The sequence below is a fragment of the Schistocerca gregaria genome, chromosome X (genome assembly GCF_023897955.1).
Source record: "Schistocerca gregaria isolate iqSchGreg1 chromosome X, iqSchGreg1.2, whole genome shotgun sequence".
NCBI lineage: Eukaryota > Metazoa > Arthropoda > Insecta > Orthoptera > Acrididae > Schistocerca > Schistocerca gregaria.
The window spans coordinates 366,016,196-366,040,530 of NC_064931.1; the positions used below are offsets into that span (position 1 = coordinate 366,016,196).

General features: G+C 38.9%; 1 protein-coding gene across 6 annotated transcripts in view; it reads left to right on the top strand.

Moving 5' to 3' along the window:
* The window catches only part of LOC126299600 (syntaxin-binding protein 5), a 901,795-nt gene that overhangs the window by 835,542 nt on the left and 41,918 nt on the right, over window positions 1-24,335 (top strand). For 4 of the 6 annotated variants that reach the window (XR_007552829.1, XM_049991623.1, XM_049991625.1 and 1 more), the window contains exons 20-21: window positions 6,057-6,140; window positions 18,585-18,680. Coding sequence is in view for 5 of the 6 variants with exons in the window: in XM_049991623.1 (XP_049847580.1) it covers window positions 6,057-6,140; window positions 18,585-18,680 (180 nt within the window). In the remaining variant the exon portion in view is untranslated. The remainder of the gene's footprint in view (window positions 1-6,056; window positions 6,141-18,584; window positions 18,681-24,335) is intronic. The other 2 variants (XM_049991624.1, XM_049991626.1) reach the window with 1 other exon arrangement.

Consider the following 24,335-nt stretch of genomic DNA (forward strand, 5'->3'; position numbering starts at 1 on the left):
CAACCAATCTTCGCAATTCTGTCAATATCTCTCTCTACATTCCACATACATTATCCTGCACACTTTCCTGGATCAGTAATCATGACAGAGAGGCTATAGTAGTAAAGAAGCATAGTCAAAGACTTAAGGTAGGTTTCCAGAATGAGGTCTTTTCCCCTCCAGCAAGGCAATGGTCCAGATTAAAGTTCATCACTTGTCCTAGAGTTTGTGTATCAGGAAGTTTAATACTACATGTTAAAGGAAGATCCAAAACTGAAATTGTATAAAATGTATGAACGTAGTGTCATTTCTTCCAAAGAAATCAATTCTGCTACCAGTCACTTTATGAATGTTGTTTTATTTTGATGATTGTGGCACATTTTCAGAATATCTTCTCATATTCAGGGGCTTGTTGTTATACACTGAAGTGCCAAAGAGACTCATATAGGCAAGTGTTTTCAAATACAGAGATATGTAAACAGGCAGAGTATGGTGCTGCAGTCAGCAATACCTATATGACAAAAAGTGTCTGACGCAGTTGTTAGAGATTGGTTACTGCTGCTAAAATAGCAGGTTATCAAGATTTAAGTGAGTTTGAACATGGTGTTATAGTTGGTGCAAGAGCGATGGGACACAGTATCTCTGGGGTAGTGATTTACTGGGGATTTTCTCATATGACCATTTCATCATAAATCAGAATATCAGGAATCTGCTAAAACATCAAATCTCCAACATCACTGCGGCCAGAAAAAGGTCGTGCAAGAATGGGATCAATGACAACTGAACAGAATCATTCAATGTGACAGAAGTGGAAGCCTTCTACAAATTACTGCAGATTTCAGTGTTGGACCATCAACATGCTTCAAGAAAACATCAGTGATGTGAGCTTTTTGGACCAAAAATCCACTTGTGTACCTTTGATGACTGCATGACAAAAAGATTTATGTCTCGCCTGGGCATGTCAACACCAACATTGGACTGTTGATAACTGGCAACATGTTGACTGGTTGGATGAGTCTCATTTCAAATTGTATTAAGTGGATGGTTGTGTACGGATGTGGAAGGAACCTCATGAATCCATGCACCCTGCATGTCAGCAGGGGACTGTTCAAGCTGGTGGAGGGTCTGTGATCATGTGGTCTATGCAGTTGGAGTGAAATGGGACCCCTGATATGGCTCGGACAGGTGACATGTATGTAAGCATCTTGTCTGATCACCTGCATCCATTCATGTCGATTGTGCATTCCAACAGACTTGGGAAATTCCAGCAGGACAGTGCAACCTCCTACACATCCAAAATTGCTACAGAGTGGTTACAGGGATACTATTCTGGGTTTAAACGCTTTTTTTTCTGGCAGCCAAACCCCCCAGACATGAACTTTATTGAGCATATCTGGGATGCCTTGCAACATGCTGTTGAGAAGAGATCTCCCCCCCCCCCCCCCCCCTCGTACTCTTATGGATTTATGGACAGCCCTGCAGGATTCATGGTGTCAGTTCCCTCCAGCACTACTTCAGGCATTAGTTGAGTCCATGCCATGTCATGTTGTGGCAGTTCTGTGTTCACACGGGTGCCCTACATGATATAAGGCAGGTATACAAGTTTTTTTGGCTCATCAGTGTATATTTGTACATATGGTCATCTAGTTGTGTATTATTCCTAAGTGAGGTGATAATTTTATGTTTTGGTTTCTAAGGTTTATTTTTCTCTTTATAGAAGAAAGAAAAAAGATGAAACTAAATTTAAAATGTAGTATTTTGCTTGTAGTAACACACAACTAGATGATCAGATACAAGAATACCCAGGAATAAGCCCCTGAAAATGAGATAAATTCTCAGATAGTGTCATACTTATAAAAATAAAGCAACATTCATAAAAGACTTTCCTTTTGAAAAAATAAACTCATATTCATACAGCTGCATGAATTTCCGTAACAGTTGTGTAATAGACAAAGTAAAATTAAAATCTATGAAACTGTCCATTAAATAGAATGCATATCTTTCAAATGAAACTTAACTTGCACAGATTGGTGTGTTCATGAAAACACCAATCAGTGCACCAAGCAGGAGCAAGGTGTAATCAAACCCTTGATGGATTGAGCTATAAGAATGTGGAGGAAGAAACAGAACATTTAGAAGTTTCATATAGACAAAATGGCTACTCTAATGCAGAGATAAATAGAGCATGGCCCTCTGGTACTAATGGTGAAAAACAAAAAGCAATAGAAAGTCTCTTTTTGTGCACACTGATAATTAGTATTAGCATAATTTTTAGAAATTGTTGTGTGTATGCAAACTATCAGAATTATGGAAAAAAGAACATGAATATTTTAATTCTGCGAAAGCATGTGTTCTCTGCCAGCTACAGCATAGATCTACAGAATCTCTCACACTTTTGTCAAATGTACATTAGACTGACATAAGGAAGGAACAAGACACTGGACAAAGAACATAATCAACTGTTGTTGAGACAACACTTATAAACTGACAGATCTTGTGTTGGTGCCAGTGGACCATCTGATACCACAATTGAAATTAAAGTTTTGTGTATGTTTAATCATCACTACAGTGCGGGCTGTAGAACTTTGTATATATGAAAACAACTTGAACATCAAAAGAGGACTAAAATTATGGGTATTGGTGTAAAATAAACCAAATACAACAAACTGATTTGTTGTGTAGCCTCCATGACCCAGAGGAGCTTTCCAGTGTTCAGATGACACCATAACGTAGGCCATTGTGTGGACACAGTGTGTCCATCTGTTTAGTTGCTACCAGTAAATCTTTCCAAGTATACATTTTGTGAAGTGATTGGGTGATTTAAACTTCACTCTGATGTCGATCTGTTGTAGAATTTTAGAACATGTTTTTTGCTCGCGTATCATGTCGTTTCTGGAAACCCAGAATCTACTCTGTAGGAATCAACATGGATTCCAAAAACAGTGATCGTGTGAGACCCAACTCACTTAATTTGTTCATGAGACCCAGAAAATATTAGATACAGGCTCCCAGGTAGATGCTATTTTCCTTGACTTCCGAAGGCATTCGATACAGTTCCACACTGTCAGCTGATAAACAAAGTAAGAGCCTACGGAATATCAGACCAGCTGTGTGGCTGGATTGAAGAGTTTTTAGCAAACAGAACACAGCATGTTGTTCTCAATGGAGAGACATCTACAGACATTAAAGTAACCTCTGGCGTGCCACAGGGGAGTATTATGGGACCATTGCTTTTCACAATATATATATAAATAACCTAGTAGATAGTGTCGGAAGTTCCATGTGGCTTTTTGCGGATGATGCTGTAGTATACAGAGAAGTTGCAGCATTAGAAAATTGTAGCAAAATGCAGGAAGATCTGCAGCGGATAGGCACTTGGTGCAGGGAGTGGCAACTGACCCTTAACATAGGCAAATGTAATGTATTGCGAATACATAGAAAGAAGGATACTTTATTGTATGATTATATGATAGCGGAACAAACACTGTAAAATATCTTGAAGTATGCGTGCGGAATGATTTGAAGTGGAATGATCCATATAAAATTAATTGTTGGTAAGACGGGTACCAGGTTGAGATTCATTGGGAGAGCACTGAGAAAATGTAGTCCATCAACAAAGGAGGTGTCTTACAAAACACTCTTTCGGCCTATACTTGAGTATTGTTCATCAGTGTGGGATCCGTACCAGATCGGCTTGACGGAGGAGATAGCGAAGATCCTAAGAAGAGCGGCGCGTTTCGTCACAGGGTTATTTGGTAAGCGTGATAGCATTACGGAGGTGTTTAGCAAACTCAAGTGGCAGACTCTGCAAGAGAGGCGCTCTGCATCGCGGTGTAGCTTGCTGTCCAGGTTTTGAGAGGGTGCATTTCTGGATGAGGTATCGAGTATATTGCTTCCCCCTACTTATACCTCCCGAGGAGATCACAAATGTAAAATTAGAGATAGTCGAGCGCACACGGAGGCTTTCCGGCAGTCGTTCTTCCAGCGAACCATACGCGACTGGAACAGAAAATTGAAGTAATGACAGTGGCACGTAAAGTGCCCTTCTCCACACACTGTTTGGGTGGCTTTCGGAATATAGATGTAGATGTAGATGTAGAAATGAAGTCTAAAAGTTTTTATCATGAGGCACTTTTGCATAATCTATTAAGTCTCATGCCATGTCCAGTACTTAACACATTGCCATTGTATTTTAGTGGTTCAATAGGTGCTGATATTTGGGGAACAAGGGGCTTATGGTACTTTGGTTAGCAAGATTTCTCTCTGTGTATCTGATGATCTTCTGCCGCACTCAAAGAGCACATGGATGCAAATGAATCTCTGTGTTGATGAACTAGCCCCTCAAAAGATTGCTACAACATTTATCTCAGCTTGAATCACAGTCAAACACTACTACATTTCAAGAATTGATGGTTTTTCATGAAAAATATCAGTACTGAAAAATCATACGTGTTGGTGCCTGATTAAGATGATTAATTAAACATTAAGATATAGTCATCAGTTCATAAGGGTCAGGTCCCAAAATTTGATTTACGTACCTTGATTTAGATTCTTACTTAGATTTTTTAAAATTGGCTTTAATCATCTTCAATAACATGATAAAGATTGTAAGAAGAGCAATGCAGTGGTTGACAATAATACACTTGCAGACAATTTCATTACTAGGGACACTGCACAGGTTCCATTTGCTTTCCTGCAGATATTGTGCCAGATGAGATAATGCTGATTTGTAGTTCATCTGCTGAGTAGTGTCAGAAACATCATACTTCCGTCAGTATTATGCATTTCTAATTGAATGACATTTAATTTCGTGTATCTCCAGAGATATGGAACTGTGAAAGTTCTTCTGATTGTCTGGCTAAATAATATTGTTGTTTTGCATTATGTTCAAAAAGTAAATGGTTAAGTATTGTGGGGAAGAAAAGTCAGTGCTAATCATGCTGCTGTAGAAACCGATGAATTAAAATCATTTAATGGAGCATAAATTTAATTTAAGTTGCTAAATATTCCTTTATGTCTGATAATCTCACTCTAAGCATACGTTACAGTTCATTACCACTGGAGGATCTTGGATAAGTGTGTCAGGTTGATGAGCATTTATCATAAATAAATGTGACTATCTTATGTGGCACCTGTGTATAGACCATTAATTTGCGATCAACACACACACACACTGCGTTATTTGTAATATGATTGCTAACATATGAGAACTTTATTCATGGTTAAATTGTCTGTTATTCTTCTTGTTGTGTGTTAACATGATGTTTTTTAAATATTAATCCTTTCTACAACCAGTCTTCAGTGTTCTCTTTCCCAATGTAACTATAAGTTAAATTATTTTTGCAGTTCTTGCAATGCTGTATCTTCCATTATTTTCTAATCATTTTATTGTTACTAAACAGTGAGGGTGTAATCTTTTATACAATTAATATCAAACACACTAATATTTATATGAGATATTGCCTTTTTCTATTAGAAACACTTAGACTAAAATAAAATTTTATGGTCATTTGCATTCAAACAAGCAAATACCATAACCCCTTTAAACCTACAGAGGTCCAGTTCTATGTAATAGGATTGATTTTGAAGAGGTGTGTGTGTGTGTGTGTGTGTGTGTGTGTGTGTGTGTGTGTGTGTGTGTGTGTGTGTGTGTGTGTGTGTGGTTTTTTGCAAAGTGCTTGCTTGCACAGAACTATGGCAATCTTTCTTTTCATGTTTGTATTCAACACTGTAATTTGTATCTGTACATTAATGTTTTGTAGGATTAGATACAGTTATACTGAAAAACTGTTTTTATGTGTGATACAATTTTCACTGTTTTGTCAAAGCTCATTAATAGTTCAAGAAAAGTGATCTTACAACCAAATAAGTACTTCATAACTGTTTACTGGACTTTAAAATGAGAAGTAATTGATATTAGATATTTTATATGTAAACCAGAGTTACACACAGTGCATGAAACTTTTTTTAACAAACACACAGCTTGCATCAAGTCCACTACTAGTAATTAAATAAAGGAGAAGACATTTGTTATTTCTCTAACAAACCCTGCAATCTTTCTCTCTTCCTCTTAACAGTTTTCAGACAACCAAACAGGGCATTGTAGACCCTATGTTATCCATTTGGGGCCAACAGATGTTTGTTAATGAAGACACAGACCAGTAAGTCGACACACTACTACAGTATATACAGTCTACATCAAGTGAACAATTAAGAAAAGAAAAGAAAGTGAACTAAATCACACAGTAGGTTGAAATAGGGTAAACTGGGAAGTCAAAATTTTGTCCCTTGCTGCTTGGCTTACAAATTGTGATATAACTGAGATTTAGTGTCAGAAGACAATGTATTGTCATAAGACAATGGGTGAATATTACGAACACAATATGCATGAATGAAACAGCATGTCACCATCTTTGGAAATGAAAATTAAAGCATTGTAATAATCTTTGATGGATGATGAGTGGTTATTTATCCTCCACAACAAAGGCAAACAAAACTGTTTCAATTCTCAGAAATATAATAGCCGTGTTTTATTGCTTAATATATAGTAGAGCACATAAGCAGTCAAGTCTCTATAGTTACAATACGACCTTATCAGAACAATTAGCTGTGGTGGTTAAGAATGATTGTTAGTATCTAAAATACCATAATATAAACTCATTAAGAAATGACAAAATTAGAGCAAGAGTTACATTGAATTCCATATTCCAGTAGCATGGTGATGACTGCCTTGACAAAGTTAATGAAATGTGTAGCAATCACCTTCTTATTACCTTCCTTGGTAGACAATGAACCATGCATCAGTGAATAATACTAAATATGTATGTATTAGGTTACTAAGGCTTCTTTGATATACATTTTCAGTAACACTTGTGGAAATATTGCATAGTTTGTTCTGTCAGACAGTATCGATTTGTTATCTTGTATCTATTAATATTAGGAAGAGTGGAACATAAAAGTAAGCAAAAATTGGTTGACTATCAGTATGAAACAAGATGTGATGTACTGTAAAGCACATAAGATAAAGTATTCCACCACCAAAGCAGACAGCTAAAACATGTTTCTGAAAGCCGAAAGTTGTTACACACACACACACACACACACACACACACACACACACACACACACATATATATATATATATATATATATATATATATATATATATATATATATATATATATTAATTGATACCTGTATTAAAATTATTTTTTAAATCCATTGCCACAGAGAATCTACAAAAACTTTACCAAAATGTGATTGCATTTTACCTAATCATGTTCGCTAAAAAGAATTTTGCATATATAATCTTATCTATGCTCTTTCCTGTTGTTAATTTTGGTCTGAATAAAGTGAAAATTATTTACCAGGTGACAATGCAACAATGACATCTGTATCCACATATACTGCAAAAAAGATAAAACCCATAGTTTTTTATGATGGAGAAGAAATCATTGTAACCTTTTTTTAGCCACTCAATACATCTAATGTAAAGCAGGTACATATTGTTTGTTCTGAGTAAAATGCTGTGTGGAGTCAGTTTTAAACCACAGTTACTGTTGTACAGATGGTGGAAACTTGGTCTTGCCCAGTGTTCTCAATACTGGTGACAAATTTGACTGGCCCATTTCAAAAGCCTCTACAGCCTCTTGCAGTGATGCCCTCTGTATATATAGATAAATATATAGAAATAAAACAGAAAGAAACTTCCACATGGGAAAAATATATTAAAAACAAAGATTCCAAGACTTACCAAGCGGGAAAGCGCCGGCAGACAGGCACATGAACAAAACACACAAACACACACACAGAATTACGAGCTTTCGCAACTGGCAGTTGCTTCGTCAGGAAGGAAGGAAGGAGAGGGAAAAATGAAAGGATGTGGGTTTTAAGGGAGAGGGTAAGGAGTCATTCCAATCCCGGGAGCGGAAAGACTTCCCTTAGGGGAAAAAAAGGACAGATGTACACTCGCGCACACACACACACACACACACACACATATCCATCTGCACATACACAGACACAAGCTTGTGTGTGTGTGTGTGTGCGAGTGTACATCTGTCCTTTTTTTCCCCTAAGGGAAGTCTTTCCGCTCCCGGGATTGGAATGACTTCTTACCCTCTCCCTTAAAACCCACATCCTTTCATTTTTCCCTCTCCTTCCTTCCTTCCTGACGAAGCAACTGCCAGTTGCGAAAGCTCGTAATTCTGTGTGTGTGTTTGTGTGTTTTGTTCATGTGCCTGTCTGCCGGCGCTTTCCCGCTTGGTAAGTCTTGGAATCTTTGTTTTTAATATAAATATATAGAAATATATGTTTGATTTTTATGTAGCTATTGAAAAAAAGGAGACTGTTTCAGGTCTCCAATGATCTCTCTGGCCTGTGATTGTTTTCAACAGTACCTGCATTCATCATTTAAAGTCCAACTAGGGCATACATTTGAAAGCATACATCTGGGTGAGGGATAATGGCTGATGAATATATGAGCCTCAGTATACAGCTTACATTCTGTGCATCAAGAAATTATGTCTGTTGGTAAAATAGAGAGATTTCTGGGTTTAAAACAGATAAAATCTTGCACTGTGCTTATTGCTGTGTGAGGACAATAGTAAAAATTTTTAGACTGGATACAGAATATTAATAAGAGCAAAATACAAAAACTGTAAGGGGAGCACCACTCAGACTTACACTTATATCACATTTGTAACTCAAGCCAGCCATGGACGCTATCAGATTATGTTCTTAGTTGAAGTTCAGATTTAGTTACAGGTTGCGTTATTTAATTTTGCATGCAGATTTGCGTATATATACATATATATAAATTTTTAAGAAATTTATTGTTTCTAAAAAAAACAATAAGTATCCACAGCACTAAATGCATGCTTGTTTTGAGCTGAGTTACATATACGTATAACAAAATCTTGCACTTTTCTAATTTTAGAACATTTGTTTGCTCAAAATTGCACTTCTTTTCTTAAAAAAATAGCAATAAATTACTTTATTCTTATTATAGACTGAGAAAAAAGACTTGCCGAGTCAAGCAATACCATTGATAGTAGTAACTAATGTGTATAATGTAAAAGCATGGTTTGTTAAAATTTTATAAAGGAATTTTGTTTCTGTTAGTATGTTAATTTAGGTACACCATGATGATAATGCATGATATATAATGAAACATTTACAGCTGAAACATTAGTGATAAGATGTACACATTAGTACTAGTGGTTGAAATTGAAGCAGCACATTCAGTTTACTCACTCTTATTCCGTGAAGGACCTCAATACAGTGTCATATAATGTTAATTAATTGATTCCATCAGTGAGGGACTGTTTATCATTTTGTAGTATTCCTTTGAAATATGATAAGTATGTCATAACAATGAAATAAATTGTCTTCAAGGAATTTATTTGGTGTTCATAACAGAGACTTCTTCCGTAGGAAAAAAAATTCTGTACTCTATTTTTGACAATACGATATACCTACTTTCCCCATTTATTACTGCTGGTCAGATATGATACTATTTATGATGATACATTTGGTGCCAACTTAATGGCACATTTAAGCACAAGGAATTCAGAAAAAAAATCTGTTGGTTTAATAGGGTGCCAACCAAACTGGAAAAATGTGATGGGGATGGTGGGATAGGGGTGAAGGGATGGGGTTGGGGGGGGGGGGGGGGGGGGGGGAAATCATACAATGCTGCTTGAGCTTGAAGTTCCTACGATTACTTTTCCTTTAGTGTTTGTTCAGTTCATCTGCATGTTTCTCATAAGAAGAAGGCAGTGTGGCTGATGGCTCATGTAATGGTCAGTCAGCAATATCCAAAATGCTAAAGAGTGTTTTACTAAGGCTTATTGCTCAACAGAGCAAATGATGACAGAGAAAATTTTCATTAAATGTGACAGTCCATTTGACTATAGTCGATACACTTTGTAGCTGATAGTGGTAACTCATTTTCAGTATGACCCAAACAAACTGGTAGTAAACTATTTGTTGATCTGGCATTGACTGTATCTTTAATGTTTCACAGCATCCATCGTGAAGAAATTCATCAATTTTTCTAGAATTACAACAGTATCTGCACAATATTCCTTATGTCACCATGTACACAGTATGAGGCTGGATATGCTGGTTGTGTACAATAATTTTTTCCATGAATCTACATCCACATAGAGGCATACTCTGCAAGCCCCCATTTGATGCATAGCAGAGGGTACCTTGTGCCATTTCCTTTCATATTCCATTCACAAGTAAAGCAAGGGTAAAACAACTGTCACAGTCTGTCTGTCTCCATATGAGCCCCAATTTCTCTTGCTTAAACTTTGTGTAATGATCACAAAGATAATGTTAGCAGAAGTAGAATTGCTCAGCAGCAAGGTTCTCTAAATTTTCTCAGTAGGGTTCTACAAAAAGAACATTGTCTTCCCTCAAGAAATTCCCATTTGAGTTCACAAAGCACCTCTATAACATTCACTTGAGGACTGAATTTACCACTAACAAATCTAACAGTATGTTTCTTAATTGCTTCAATGTCTTTGTTTAACCTGATCTGGTGGGATCCCAAACATTTAAGCAGTACTTGAGAAAGGGGTTGCACTGGTGTTCCACATGCTGTCTGCTTTAGAGGTGAATTCACACTTTCCTAAAATGCTCCTAATAAACCAAAGTCAACCATTTACCTACCCCTGTTAATGTACTTATGTGTTTGTTGCGTTTCAAATTACTTTGCAAGATTATGCCTGGATATTTAATTGACACAATTGTGTCAAGCAGTACTCTACTAATGCTGTGTTAGAACTTTGTGAGATTGTTTTTCTTACTCGTATGCATTAACTTACATTTTTCTATGTTTAGAGCAAGCTGCCATTCATCACACCAACTAAAAATTTTGTCTGTATCCTCCTACAGTCACTCAACTTCAACACCTTCCCATACACCACATCATCATAAGCAAACCACAGCAGATTACTGCTCAGCCTGTCCATCAGATCACTTATGTGCATAGAAAATAAGAGTGGTCCTATCAAGCTTCCCTAGGGCACTCCTGACGATAACCTGTCTCTAATAAACAGTCACAGTCGAGAGCAACATACTGAATTCTATTACATAAGAAGTCTTTGAGCCATGACAATCTGGGAACCTATCCCATATGTTCATACCTTTGTCAATAGCCTGCAGTGGGGTGCCAATGTCAAATGAATTCCAGAAATCAGGGAATTTGGAATCTGCCTGTTGCCCTACATCCAGGATTTGTAAGATATCATGTGAGAAAAGTGTCAGCTTAGTTTTGAATGACCAATGCTTTCTAATTTGTGCTGTTTTGTGGACAGGAGCTTTCTTTCTTAAGTAAATTTATTATATTCAGACTGAGAACATGTTCAAGATTTCTGCAGCAAACTGGTGTTAAGGATATTAATTTATAATTTTGCAGGTCTGTTCTTCTATCTTTGTTATATACAGTAGTCAACTGTATTTTTTTATAGTTACCTGGGACTTAGCATTGGGAAAGAGATTCATGATAAATACCAGCTAAGTAAGAGGCCAGATGTTGCAGAGTACTCTCTGGAAAACTGAATTGGCATTCTATACTGATCTGTGGCTTATTTGTTTTCAACTCTTTCAGTTGTTTCTCTATACCAGAGATGCCTGTTAGGTATTATGTCTTCTGTATGGAAACATGTGCAGCAGTCAGACAGCACTGTATTCATATGATCATTGTGCATGAATGATTTCTTAAATGTGAAATTTAAATCTTCAGCTTTTCTTTTGCCATCTTTTATTCCCACACAACTGGTCAACACATGAGTGGATAGAAACCTTTGACCTGCCTAGTAATTTTATGTAGGACCAAAATTTTGCTGGGTTATCAGCAGAATCTTTTTGCTAAGGTATGATGGTGGTAGTTCTATGCTTTGTGCATCAATCTGTTAACAGAGGCACAAATTTCTACTACCTTTTGCCTGTCATCATTTGTACATTCTTTTTTAAAACAAACTATCTGCTCAAGATAGTTATTGAGAAATGTGTTCAAAAGTACTTGGCAAGACTGCCTGTCTGTATCAACAGAAGTAAATCCATTCACTTCCAGTCTATACTTGGACTGTCTGCTATGTATATCTGAACTGTGCAAAAAAAAAAAAAAAAACCCTGTTACAAAGTAATACTTACACATATCACCATAGTTGCTAATGGCCACTGGTGAATAATGAGTTTGGTGCTCACTTGCTTCTGCAGTGACGTAATATGGAATATTTCACTTTTCATCACTAAGTTTTGTCTGTAAAAGTAAGACAATTACAAGCATTCTTTTTGATAATGGAACTAAGGGTAATCCTGTAAAAACTTAGCTTCCTCTTCTCTTCTAGAGGAGCACAAAGTTTCTCAGTAGTGTACAGTCATTAAAGGTATCTGACTGTAATGTATGCTTCCATGGTGAAATGTGAATTAATATGTGTCTCTACTGTTTTAACAGTACATGTTTCATTTATATGAAAATTTGTTATTTGGTTAGTGTTACAATTTACATGGTGACAGTGTAAAAATTGCCGAAAAAAAGTAGTGGTAGAACATTTTTTGAGGTTTTTTTTTTTACTGAGAACTTTTTTCCTCTAAATTAATAGGTGTCACTTTTAATAAACCTGTTGCAGGTGATGTGCATTAATGATGATTATGTTTTTAGGAAGACCCAGATATATATCTTAATCTTGAGCTTTGAAATGAAAATGCCAGATTCATAAAATTAAGTCTGCTATTAGAGTAAAAGTGTGAACTGAATGTGGTGTTTCAGCTAAGTGATGCTTGGAAATGTATTTTTTTATTTCAGGAAACAGTTGCACCTTGTGAAATTTTGCATTGAAAATGCATCAGTTGCATGTGTCTTGCAAAATTGTTTGCTTTGCTCAAAGGGCACAAAACCTTCTGCATTCTAAAAGACAAGCATTTGTCTGAATGAGCCATGTGATGAAAGTCTCTTGAATATTGTATACCGCAATGTTTTTTGCATGTGCATGTGCATGTGTATGTGAATGTGACTATGCCTGAGCCTGATTCTGTGCATGTAAAGTTGGCTGTCAGTTTTCAGAGACAACTTTTGACTCATTTGATAATGTTTTGTATTTCTATATTCCATGATTAATAAACCTTATATTAAAGTTGTTCAACAGGTATATTGCCTCTCTATTTCTCTGTATATAAATCTTTATTCATTCTCTTTTTCCTTCCCAGCTTCCTAAACAAAAGATCATTATTTGAAAAATAAATGAAAGTACATGCCCTACTTATCTAATTTGAATACAGTGTGAAATGCTACATGGGATAAAAAAAATCCCTTTCCTGACTTAGATTTTCTGTGATATTCCAAAACTACTTAAGGCAAATGCTGAGGTTGCAAAAAAAGCCAATTTCCATCACTAACAATCTGCCAATGAAGCTTGTGTTCTGTCCCAAATGACAATGGCATCAATGAGACACTTTTCTTTCTATTTTTCTCTACTCAGTAGCTGAACTGTCATCAGCAATTGTAATAGAAACTAGCAACTTAAGCAGATAAGTAAACACTCATTAATCCGACATAACTTTTGTTTCAGCCTGATATCTTCCAAATCCATTTTTAGTAATGAAATGTGGACTACAGTGAAATATAACACAAGTGAACTTAATGTTTTTATTCCACATCATTTACAGTTACATCTATACTATGCAAACAACTGTGAAGTGCATGGCAGAGTGCACTTCCCATTGTACCCTGTTGTAGTATTTCTTCCTGTTTCTTTCACATATGAAGAGTGGGAAAAATTATTACTCAGATGAATTTATGTATGCTGTAATTAGTCTAACCTTGTATTTGAGTCCCTTTGGGAGTGATATGTAGGGGGTCGTTGTATGTTCCTTAGTTCCTCATTTAATACTCATTCCTGAAACTTCTGAAGTAGGCTATTGTGAGTAGTTGGCATCTTTCTCCGAGTATCTGCTAGTTGGGTTTTTTGACATTGTGACACTCTCCCATGGGCCAAATGTAGTTAGACCACTTGTTCTTCCCTACTTTGAACTCGTTCAATATCATGTGTGTACTAGTCCTGTTTGGTGGAGATCCCACACACATACTTTACCAATATTCTAGGATAATTTGCTTGAGTGTTTTGTAAGCAATCTCTTTTGTAGACCCATGGCATTTTCCCAGTATTCTACCAATGAACTGAAGTTTGCCATCTGTTGTACCTATGACTGAGCCTATGTGATGAATTCACATCACAGTCCTAAAAATGGTTATACCCTGCTGTGATACTGTAATCCCAGGTTACTACATTTTTTTCATTTTGTGAAGTACTCAATTTTACATTTCTGAACATTTAAAGCAATTTTCCAATATTCATACTACTATGAAAATGTACCAAGACCTGGCTGAACATTTGTGCTGCATTTTTCAGACAGTACTTCATTATAGATAACTGAAGTATCTCAAAAAATTGCAAGGTTACTGTTAATATTGTCTGCCAAGTCTTAAATATGAAACATGGGCAGCAAGGCTAGTAACACACTTCCTTGGTATATGTCTGATGTTACTTCTACATCTGTCAGTAATTATCTGCCCAAGATAATGGGCATCGGCCTCCCTACAAAGAAATCCTCAATCTAGCCATAAGTTTTGTTTGATACTCCTATGATAATAGTTTCATTAACAATTGTTGGTGTGATACTGAGTCAAATGCTTGTTGTAAGTCAAGAAATATTTCATCTGTGTGACTGCCTTAATGTATTGTTTTGAGAATGTCATGTGAAAGGAACAGGAGTTGGACTTTGTATGGCTGATGGTCTCAGGATCCATTCTGGTTGTCATGGAGGAGGTCATTGTAGTAGACATACTTCATTACGTTAGAGCTCAGAATATGCTCCAAGATTATACAACAGATGGATATCAAAGATCTTGGACGGTGGTTCTGTGGATTACTCTTGTTACCCTTTTTGTAGTGTGTGCCTGTAGCTGTGGCATCAGTATTATTTATCAAAAAACTCGCAAATCTGTATAGCCAGGAGTACTGGTGCTCTGTTAGCTGTATTCACACATGATGCATGATTGCTTTTTCTTTGGCCTGAGGTATTAACCATGTTTGCAATATGTCCAATTCAGAATTTCCATTCATGTACCCTTCGGAGAAATGGGGTCTGGACAAGTATTGTCATGAAATCAAGCCTATATCATAAAATTAGGTGTGTTCTTTTCCAACTCTTGCACATAATGAGGGTTTTGCTTAGACCAGAAGACCACGTTTCTCCTGTGTGAACTATGCTATATTGCACATGCATCAGAAAGTAACATTCTTGAGTGAGACAGGGCATTTTGGAATTGTGCCAACAAATTGTGGAAGGCTACACTTGCTCCATGTTATTGGTGGATAATTCATTCACAAACAACAGTATAAATCATATCTTTTTCAAACCTTTTACAATGTGGGCACGAATTGTTGACAGTTGTACATGAAGCTCGGCTGCACTTTTGTGAATGGGTTTCACTGGAGATCTCTCAATTGACTGAGTGATGGTGGTAAATGTTTCCTCTTGGGTTTTCTTATCTCCAGTATGTGGCCTGTCTTTGACACTACCTGAAACAAAAGCACATGACTTCCAATCAAGCAGAGTTGCTTTACAAGGTGGGACCTGGCCAAAGCAATCTCTAAAAAAACCTCACTATGGCACTATTCTCCCTGTCTACGGATGTCTATGTAACCATATACTAGCTGCTAATCAATCATCATCAGTGTAAGTGTTAAGTGTGTGCACTCACATGAGCCATGTATTTGCAACTGAAACAATACAGAACTGTAACAAAACAATACAGTACTGCCAATAATGTTTTTTGCCAACTTCAGAACAGATATAACAATGAAACAGTTATTTATTTTCTTTAATTGTGCGAAGTCAAAAGGGGTATAGGGGACTTCTCAGACGACTTGTGGATGGGTGTTACCTGTGATTCACTCCCACTACTGGACACGTTTTTTTCGTCCAGTGTATTTCATTAATGTAAGAATAGTAGTGTTGGAGAACATAAGAAATATTCTTGTTCACTGTACATGAGCCACTCCAGTTCAGCTCAAGAAATAATAGTGTCATATTAAAATTTCAAGGAAAGGTGCTGTTAGTGTTTTCCTCATTTTAGTCATATCCTCTTCTTTTTCTCTTCTTTTCTGTACCCCAGTCCCTTCATCAAAATGTGTATGATACAGATATCTCTGCTGGAACTGCAATGATGAATTAGCAATGTACATTTTGTCTCAGGAAGTGAGTAAAGTAAGATGCCAATTGATGAAAATGGAAAAGTTTAGTTTTATGTTCTGTGTGGGGTAGGCACATGTGTGTGACCCAAGTTGTTTTGAAGTGTAATCTTATTAATTTAAGAACAGTTTTGCTAGTGGCCATTTTACTACAACATATGATATCTGCTGTACACTTAAAGGGATTTCAGCTTCACTAGAATACCTGCACATAATTGTAGTTGTTGACTCCAATCTACCATCAGTTGCTAGCAGTGTGACTGGACCTTGGATTCCTTTCATGTACTTTGCCCCTTTCATTTACAAACTAACAAGTATTGAAGACAAAGAATTACATAAACACACAAATTAATCAGACCATCTATCTTATGCCTTAGTAATTTGAATGGAACATCAGTTCATGAATAATCATTTTTCTGTTGATTAAATGGGTACTAGTTTTCTTGTGTTGGTTAAGTATTTATGCTGATCTGTGTCTCAATTCTTTTTTGCACTGTTTGTGATGTGTTTTGTCTCAGTTTAAACAAATTGCAGAACTTATTATTGTTAGTATTTGCAACTAAGTAGAAAACAGTAATACCGCAGTTGCATATTTGCATGGGCCAATAAAATGACCAATTGAATAAACATATTTAAAACCAAAACTGCATGAAAATGAGATGAAGGTAGATCTTAACTGGATAAAAATTGAAAGCTACAGCAGTGTAAATGCATGTGACCCTCTTTATAGTTATTAAGCATGATAGATGTTACAATTGTTCTATGGTATAATAATTTGATCAAGGCCACAGCAGATCCTAAAAAAAGTGTAATTGCATGTTACAGTCCTATAAAGTGCATGCAGAAATGTTAAGTGCACATTAGAATGTACAGAATCAAACCAGAATCTCAAGCTTCAGTCGTGTGATTTCTTGCTTGTGTTCTCTCTCTCTCTCTCTCTCTCTCTCTCTCTCTCTCTCTCTCTCTCTCTGCCCTTAGTATGCATTCATACAATAAAACGGTCCTTGCATGTCAGCAAGTTTTCTCCACTCACTGTTATATATTATACAGAAATACAAAAGAAGATGATTATAGTTATGCAACATTGTTAAAGATTCACTTGATGCAAACACTTAGGATGCTGCCTCAGTACAAGGACTTTTCTTCTCTTAGGGGAAAAGAAAGAAAATTGGGAGAAGAGGGAATGTTTGCTAGGAGTATTTAGTGTATTAGATGGTAATTAGGTGAGGGGTGGAACATTGGCAAGATGACAATACAGTTTAGTTACACAGGTGCTGAAAAACTGTGGACAAGGACAAGAAAGGTAAAGTTCATAGCTGCATTGTGTTTTTGCGTGTTACCTCTGTATTGTTGCAGAAACCTCTTGAAGATATTGTTCTCCTGCCCAGTGCTCCTTTACTTGCATTCAGTATTGTTCATTCCCTATCAATCAGTATTGTTTATGGTGGTACTGATATCCTTCTATGTGGCCCATTTGCAAATAAATTGCTCAGTATGATTTGTTCTTTTTTTTTTTTTAATAATGCTTGCTGATTTGTGAGGTTGTTTGCTTAATATCTGTTTGTTGAGCGATGTGTACGTTGTTGCATAGAAAACTGCATTACTATTTTATTTTAAGATGGTTACCTATTTATGTGAATGTCAATATAAATTGGAGGTGAGGGGTGTTGGGATTACATGGTAGCCTAACCAGTCTGCCCAAAGCTGTGTCATAATTCAGTTATCTCATTGTAGTTACTAGACCACTTCTGTAGGTGCCATCTGTTTCAAGGATATTTTGAGAGTTTTAATATAAAGTCAAAAATGTTTCTTAATGAAACCACTGTTATTAATGACTTCCCTGTTAATGCTCACTGATATTTGACATTCGTACTTATTAAAACTGTATGCACTATGCTACAGTAATTACAATTTTTCTCCCTCACCACTTCAAAGAGCATGCACTTTCTGGTAATTTTCTTCACAGTATTCATGTTGTAGGTAAATTTGTTTTCATTTTAAAAATTTGTCAATTGTGTGAAGTCATTTATCTGTTGTATGTGTTTCTTTTGTGATGCATATATTATTCTGTTATAAAACAAACTAATACATAAATTGCAGCTTGTGTCAGTGTAAATAAAAAAGCCTTAGTTCTTTCAATAAAGTCTCTACACATCAATGTAAGGGTATTATTATGCTCATTTTGTTGTCTCATATCTGCTTCTATTTTCATGTACCATCCTTAGTGTAAGTTTTGTCATTTTTTACAAAGTTCTTCTTTTAGTACACGCCCATTTCTATAATTTGAATTGTGTCATAGTCAGATTAATATTATTTTTGCTTTCATTTATTTTACAGGATAGCAAGGACTTTCTGCTTTAGTAATCGTGGCCATGGTCTGTATCTGTGCTCTCCTTCAGAAGTACAGAAATTTACTGTTTCATCAGAGTTTTGGTAAGTAAATAGTCAAATTTGTGTTCTGTTGTCATTTTTAAGGTGAAAAATAGCTGCCAGGTATTCTGTTTTTCATGTACAAGCATGGAGAAAACTGAGAAAAGTTTCAGGTAACACAGAGCTACAGAACATCATCTTCCTATTAATGTCTTTCCAAATCTGTATATTTAATAAGCCTACTAAATTTCAGCAAGATTTTAACAGCTTGGAAAGTATAGAACAATTGCCCACATAGTACATGAAGTTATGAAACGAGGGTAATGCAAATGAAAACCTTAAAAGTGCTATAATATTTTTAATTGTAACAATGAATGAAAAACTTAATGTCATTTTTTGATGTAGTCTCCCTGACATTGAATGCAGGGATTCCACCACTTTGGAAGTGTGTAGACACCCAAGTGGAGGAATTATTTTGGCACCATGTGTAGTCAGTTGCACACTGTGGTTTCAACCTCATCACCACTTTCGAAATGCCTGCCTCCCATTGCTTCTTTGAGTGAGTGCACCAAACAGATGAGACAATAGGATGTGTGTGTGTGAAATCTTATGAGACTTAACTGCTAAGGTCATCAGTCCCTAAGCTTACACATTACTTAACCTAAATTATCATAAGGACAAACACACACTCACCCGTGCCCGAGGGAGGACTCGAACCTCCGCTGGGACCAGCCGCACTGAGACAATAGGACTGAGGTCTGGTGAATGCAGAGGATGTACCAGATATTCAAATTCAATTTCCTGAATAGCCTCAGCTGTTTTACAAGCTGTATGTAGTCATGTGTTGTCAAGCTGTAGCGATAAACCTAAAGTTAAAAGTCCTTGTCGTTTACTCCTGATTGCAGGGCGAAGTTAATTTCTCAGCATGTCTCAATAAAAAGTACTAGTTACTCTCACTCCCCTATCATATAATACTCCAAAATTAGTCCATTAGCATCCCAGAAGAGAATGAGCATGACTTTTTGAGCAGACAGTTGAGTGTGGAATTTTTTTGATTTTGACAATGAGCTGCAGTACCATTTCTTATTTCTTGCTTGATGTTTTTGTTTCTGGTTGGTGATAGTGGACCTAAGTCCCATCAACAATAACAATTTTCTTACAAATGCATCACCTTCAGCATGGAAATGATGCAAAATTTCTTCACAGGCATCAAGAGAATGGTACAGCCCCCCCCCCCCCCCCCCCCCCCCCTCTGCGGGTCTGGGGGTTGGAATAGGCCCGAGGTATTCCTGCCTGTCGTAAGAGGTGAATAAAACGAGTCCCTCCCCCTCAAGTGGGTAGTTTGCGCCTGCATCTGGAGACGAATGGTTCGATGACTTACATTTGTGGTCATTTTGGTTTTTCGTTTATTCTGGTTTCTTCCTTCCTTCGTTTGTTTCCTTTCTTTGTCCTTCTCCCTCTTTTACTGTCTTCCTTACTTTTAACCTTGCCTCCTTCTCCTTGCCTTCTTGCCCACCCTATGGTCTCCACCTCGGCATTTGAGACAGTCTGTCCTTTCTCTCCCTTTTTCTTCCAATTCTTCTTTCCTCCCTGTGCGTGCCTGAAGGCCGACCCACCTGTTCGCACGCATAGCTGGTGAAGGGATAACGCATAATTCCCCATCCTGGGTAGACAAGTAAGGTACGCATGTACCCCCTGGTAAAGGCCAGGCCCGGGGAGGGGTGATTGCCTGAGCTGACACCTTCCCACCATGCCAATTGGTCCCTCCATCCGTTTCTCGGGAGGTGTGACCTGAGGTGTAAACATTCACCTAAGGCGGGAGCACCCTCTGAGAGGGTCCCCACAAGGAAGGAGTGCGCCATCGTAGATGCTAGCAATCATGGGGGATTCATCTGCAATGGATTTCTCTCCTTCTTCTCTCTAGTCTTCTGCCCAAAAATGGAAACATGACCAGCCACCAGTGACAAAAGTATAACCGCCTGCCCTGAAGTTCCTAGTAGTTTCTAGATCTGAGGACAGAAAGGATTTTTCATCTGTCAACCCTTTCATCATTCAGAAGGGCGTAGATACCATAGCCAGACCTATCAAGTCTTGTACCAGGATGCGTAATGGTACCTTCTTGTTGGAAACTGAGAGCGCCTTTCAAGCTCAAAACCTCCTTCGGGCCCCACTCCTGTACACGTTCCCTGTCCAGGTGGAGGCTCACCGCACTTTGATTTCGTCACATGGTGTGGTATGTACTAGATCACTCAATGGATTGACTGACAAGGAGATTCAGTCTTTCCTTGCTGAGCAGGGCATGACGGCTGTCCATAGGGTCATGAAAAAAGTCGACAGTGACCTTGTACTGACCCGGACACTTTTTTTTTTTACCTTTGATAGTGTTCAGCTGCCTTCATGCATCAAAGTGGGCTATGAGGTTATCTCTGTTCGCCCCTGTGTTCTGAGACCTACGCGCTGCTACCAGTGTCAGCGATTTAATCACACCCGCCAGTCTTGTTCTGTTGTTGTTGTGGTCTTGAGTCCTGAGACTGGTTTGATGCGGCTCTCCATGCTACTCTATCCTGTGCAAGGTTCTTCATCTCCCAGTACCTACTGCAACCTACAGCCTTCTGAATCTGCTTAGTGTATTCATATCTTGGTCTCCCTCTACGATTTTTACCCTCCATGGTGCCCTCCAATACTAAATTGGTGATCCCTTCTTGTTCTAATGCGGCTGAATGCGTCACTTGTGGCAGGGATGCCCATGAGGGTGACTGTCCACCTTTGTCTCCTTGTTGTGTGAACTGTCAGAATGACCATGCAGTGTCCTCCCGCGACTGTCCCATCTACAAGGATGAACGCTGCATACAGGAAATTCGGGTCAAAGAGAAAGTGTCCACCTCGGCTGCTCGCAAGCTATTTGCTAGTAGGAAGCCCACGCTGCTCCCAGCGGGGAAATACAGTACTGTCCTCGCCTCTCCTCGGACTATCAGGGAGGTGTCGACGCAGACATGCAATCTGACCTTTAGCGCTACAGTCGTCCGTTCGGCCAGTGCTAAGATCACCCAGTCAACGTCTCCTCTTCCTCCCATCACCCATAAGACTCAAGCACCTTCCTCAGCTTCTGCCAAGACTAAGACCTAAAAGTCAGATGCACGGGTCTTCAAGAAGGAACCGTCCCGTGAAGACTTCCTACGTACCCCCAAACTCCCAGCCATCGACCAGTACTTCAACTAAACGGCCTTCCAAGAAGGCTCATAGGAAGCAAAGTTCTCCTTCTCCGCCATGGCACATTTCTTCTCTTGCGCCACCCAGCAGTTGCTGCCCCAGGCTGTCATCTGTTTCGCGGGGCCGCACCACTGGTAGCCGAACATCTGGCCGTTCACTGGTGGAGGAAGCTCCCCCTGCCGGCCACCTTAACAAGATGGCCGACGAACCTATTGAACAAATGGACAATGACTCTCCGCCAATTGATAGCAGCAGCAGCAGCAGCAGCAGCAGCAGCAGCAGCAGCAGCAGTGCTCGCCAGGCCCTCACTGGCATTTGAGGTGACCCCTTCTTGCTTCTCCTTTTTTTTTTTCTTCTCACGATGGCACTTCTTCATTGGAATATTCACGGCGTTCGTTCCAACTGAGAGGACTTAAAGTTGCTGCTACACTTGCACTGTCCACTCGTCATAGCTCTCCAGGAAACGAAGCTACGCCCATGCAATTAAATTGACTTGGCACACTATGCCTCTGTGTGTTTTCACCTGCCCCCTGTGGCAGGTAGCCCGGCTCATAAAGGGGTTATGTTGCTGGTCCGGGATGATATCTACTATGATCCCATCACACTGCACACCGACCTGCAGACAGTAGCTGTCCAAATTACTCTCCCCACTTTTACATTTGTACCGTTTACACTCCAGCGTCGTCTGCCGTTACTAGGGCAGACATGATGCAAATTATTGCTCAGCTACCTGCACCATTTTTGTTGACTGGAGACTTCAGTGCCCACCATCCCCTTTGGGGCTCCCCAGCATCCTACACGAGAGGCTCCATTAGCAAACCTTTTCAACCAACTCAATCTTGTCTGCCTCAATACTGGCATCCATACTTTTCTTTCGGATACAACTCGCACCTGTTCCCATTTTGACCTCTCTATATGTACTACCCAACTTGCACGATGGTTTGAGTGGTACTTACTTTATGATACGTATTTGAGAGACACTTCCCTTGTGTTGTCCATCTCCTGCATCATACCCCATCTCCTTGATCAACTAGTTGGAATATCTCCAAAGCAGACTGGGGTCTCTTCTCTTCCAGGGCGACTGTTCAGGATCAAACCTTCGCAAGCTGCAGTAGTCAGGTTGCACACCTCACAAAAGTCCTTCTCACTGCTGCTGAATATTCCATACCTCATCCTACTTCTTCTCCACATCGCGTACCAGCCCCCGGTGGACCGCAGCACGTAGAGACTCTTTACGTGCGAAGTGTCGTCGTGTTATTAAAGAAAGTAAGAAAGCCAGCTGGGCTGCTTTCACAAGCACCTTCAACAGATTTACTCCTTCTTCTGTTGTCTGAGGTAGCCTGCGCCAGCTATCTGGCACTAAGGTCCAGTCACCAGTTTCTGGCTTGACGGTCGCGGATGACGTTCTTGTGGCCCCTGAGGATGTCTCCAATGCCTTCGGCCGCATTTTTGCAGAGGTTTTGAGCTCCGCTCATTACCACCCTGCCTTCCTCCCCCGAAAACAGGCAGATGAGGCAAGGACGTCTAACTTCCGCTCCTCGAATCATGAAAGTTATAATGCCCCATTCACCATGCGGGAGCTTGAAAATGCACTTGCCCGGTCACGGTCCTCCGCTCCGGGGCCTGATTCTATTCTTATTCAGGTGCTGAAGAACCTTTCTCCTGTGGGTAAAGGTTTTCTTCTTTGTACTTAAAATCGCATCTGGATTGAGGGTCATGTTCCTAGATGCTGGCGCGAATCTATTGTTGTCCTGATTCTGAAGCCGGGGAAGGACAAGAACTTCCCTTCCAGTTATTGACCCATTTCCCTTACCAGCTGCGTCTGTAAGGTGATGGAAGGAATGGTCAACTCTTGTTTGGTTTGGCTGCTCGAATCTCAATGCCTAATTACCAATGCACAATGTGGATTTCGTAGGCACCACTCTGCTGTTGACCATCTGGTTACCTTGTCGACCTTCATCATGAATAACTTCTTGTGGAAGTGTCCAACCGTGGCTGTTCTTTGATTTGGAGAAGGCTTACAACACCTGTTGGAGGGCGGGCATTCTCCGCACCATGCATACATGGGGCCTTCGCGGTTGCCTCCCTCTTTTTATTCATGCCTTTTTAATGGATCGACAGTTCAGGGTACATGTGGGTTCTGTCCTGTCCGACGCCTTTCGCCAGGAGAGTGGAGTGCCACAGGGCTCAGTTTTGAGCATCACTCTCTTCGCCATAGCGATCAATCCAATAATGGATTGCTTCCCAGCTGATGTCTCAGGCTACCTTTTCATGGACGATTTTACCATCTATTGCAGCGCGCAGCGTACATGTTTCCTGGAGCGCTGTCTTCAGTGTTGTCTTGACCGTCTTTACTCCTGGAGTGTCGCCAATGGCTTCTGTTTTTCTGCTGAGAAGACTGTCTGTATTAACTTCTGGTGCTACAAAGAGTTTCTCCCACTGTCCTTACGTCTCAGTCCCATTGCTCTACCATTCGTGGAGACAACAAAAGTTTTAGGTCTTACATTT